This window comes from Seriola lalandi, unplaced genomic scaffold (genome assembly GCF_002814215.2).
Source record: "Seriola lalandi dorsalis isolate HSWRI2012SDOR001 ecotype SW California unplaced genomic scaffold, Sedor1 jcf7180002003115, whole genome shotgun sequence".
NCBI lineage: Eukaryota > Metazoa > Chordata > Actinopteri > Carangiformes > Carangidae > Seriola > Seriola lalandi.
Window position 1 is genome coordinate 1 of NW_019473771.1, and position 1,886 is coordinate 1,886.

At 45.5% G+C, this 1,886-nt stretch overlaps 1 protein-coding gene across 1 annotated transcript; it reads right to left on the minus strand.

The window, feature by feature from the left end:
• Nucleotides 1–12: 12 nt before the first annotated feature.
• Nucleotides 13–1,678, minus strand: LOC111666764 (tonsoku-like protein). Its single transcript, XM_023422227.2, has 5 exons — nucleotides 1,512–1,678; nucleotides 1,104–1,279; nucleotides 902–975; nucleotides 646–779; nucleotides 13–429 (listed from the first exon to the last, which is right to left on the minus strand). The coding sequence occupies exons 1-5, from the start codon at nucleotides 1,657–1,659 to the stop codon at nucleotides 230–232; spliced, it is 732 nt and encodes a 243-aa protein (XP_023277995.1). The 5' UTR covers nucleotides 1,660–1,678; the 3' UTR covers nucleotides 13–229.
• Nucleotides 1,679–1,886: the final 208 nt, after the last annotated feature.

Below are 1,886 nucleotides of genomic sequence, written 5' to 3' on the forward strand. Positions count from 1 at the left end.
AATACATGAAGCTATTCACAGTGTCCATGGATTGGTGTGTAACTGCTTATTTTCTTAGTGCAGTCCTTTTGAATGTTTAAGTGTGGAAGCCTCAAGCTGTCACTGATGACTGAACACAATCAGAGAACAAAATACAATAATAATACAAGTTGGCTTTTAATTTCACATGGTTAAAAATTCAGTGTCTGAGATAAAGATCCGTCACAAAGCACATTTCATTTTTACCTCCTTATGAGGAGGCTGCAGCGGAGAGCAGGCACTTGGTGTTTCGGTCAATGAAGTGTCCACGTGACCGAGCATTGTCCCAGCTCTGCTTTAAAACCTGCCTGTCCAGCTTGTTGAGTCCCTGAGAGCAAAGACGGAGATCGTTGACCAGCTCTGTCAGACCATCCAGACCTGCACTGTCCCAGGGGCCCGACACCTGACAACCTGATGGAGAAGCAACAACCGTTGGGAAACAACGTTCTTTCCTTCACAAAAAAGATTTAGTATCCAAACCTGGCCTCTGCATATTTTCGCCCAACCTTATATTAGATATTCTATAACAATCCCCCATTAAAGGCACCCGGTTTTGAGTTATGGGGCAGATAGGACAGACAGGAAGGTTTCAAATCAAGTAGACACATACACACATACAGTGCATACCTTGAAGGTTTAGAAGGGTCAAAGGTCGAGAGGCCTCTCTGAGAGAGTTCAGGATGCTGTGAAGTCCTGCTGAGGTGACAGATGGGTTTCCTGACAAGTTTAAACTCACCAGAGATGGACATGAAGGCAGGAACCTGGAAGGGAATTAGAAAAAAACACTCAGAGCCAGGAAGCAGAAAAAGATCAAACCAAACAAATCATAATGGGGATCATAATTATGAGCCATGCAAGTTGGAAAATGCTCCAACACACGCACCTGGCCAAGGTGGCTACACTGCTGTCCGTCAACCCGTTTGCTGCCAGACTCAGGTGGGTCAGAGAACAGTCCTCCTATGATAGAAGATAAACGCCTTCATTTGTTTTTCCTGTACAGCAGCTATAGTTCCACATAAACCCTTCAATCAATCAATGCACTATAGACATTTGTATATTTCACTACATGATTCATGTGTGTGTACCTGTGACACAGCTTTGGTGAGGAGTTCCAGTGCCGGGAAATCAGCAGGACCCTTGCTGACGGCCGACAGGTCCAGGTGTGTGAGGGAGTGGAGAGGCAGAGTCTTCAACACCAGCTCAAAGCCAGTGGAGCCCAGTGCATTGTGGGATAGACACACTGATTTCAGGTGGCCAGTGCCTTCAAGATCAAAAGGATTGTAATTTACTAATTTTAACACCACTCCAAAAACATATAAGCGTAAATAAATGTAATTGAATCTCTTGTTAGCTTTATCGATAACAGAGGGATTAGATGTTGGCTGGTTAGACACTTACTGCAAACTCCAAAGTTCGAAATCAAAGCTAACACAACTTTATGCATCCCATTATACAACACACTCCATCCATCCCCCCGCATTTCGGGCCGTTACCTGTCAGAGCGCTAGCTAGCAGCAGTCGATGCTGCTGTAGGAATCGAGCCGTGAGGCCACAGGCCTGCAGCGACAGCTTGGCTAACAGAGGGCAGCAGGACAGCAGACAGGACAGGGACTCTGACACTCCGTCACCCAGCGGGTTCATACTGATGTCAAGCTCCTCCAGGCACTACGAGAGGGAAAACGACACAAAATAATTTATATTAAATGTGCTTCATTGCCAAATGTGCATGGTGTTTGAGATGACTGTTTGACACTGAGGTTTCTGACACCTCTACAGATAACACAGGGCCCCTCCCTGTGTGACCAATGAGATTTCAGTAAATAATACCACTAACTGAGGTGCAAGTGAAACTGTGTCACATTTACACC

What these genes read in the sequence shown, in the direction of transcription:
- LOC111666764 (XM_023422227.2), bottom strand. Translation starts at nt 1,659, where the DNA reads ATGAACCCGCTGGGTGACGGAGTGTCAGAGTCCCTGTCCTGTCTGCTG. An exon ending in AGTGTAGCCACCTTGGCCAG is followed by an intron (nt 780 to 901) that starts GTGCGTGTGTTG and finishes ATTCCCTTCCAG; the next exon opens with GTTCCTGCCTTCATGTCCAT. An exon ending in GACCCTTCTAAACCTTCAAG is followed by an intron (nt 430 to 645) that starts GTATGCACTGTA and finishes CTTCTCCATCAG; the next exon opens with GTTGTCAGGTGTCGGGCCCC.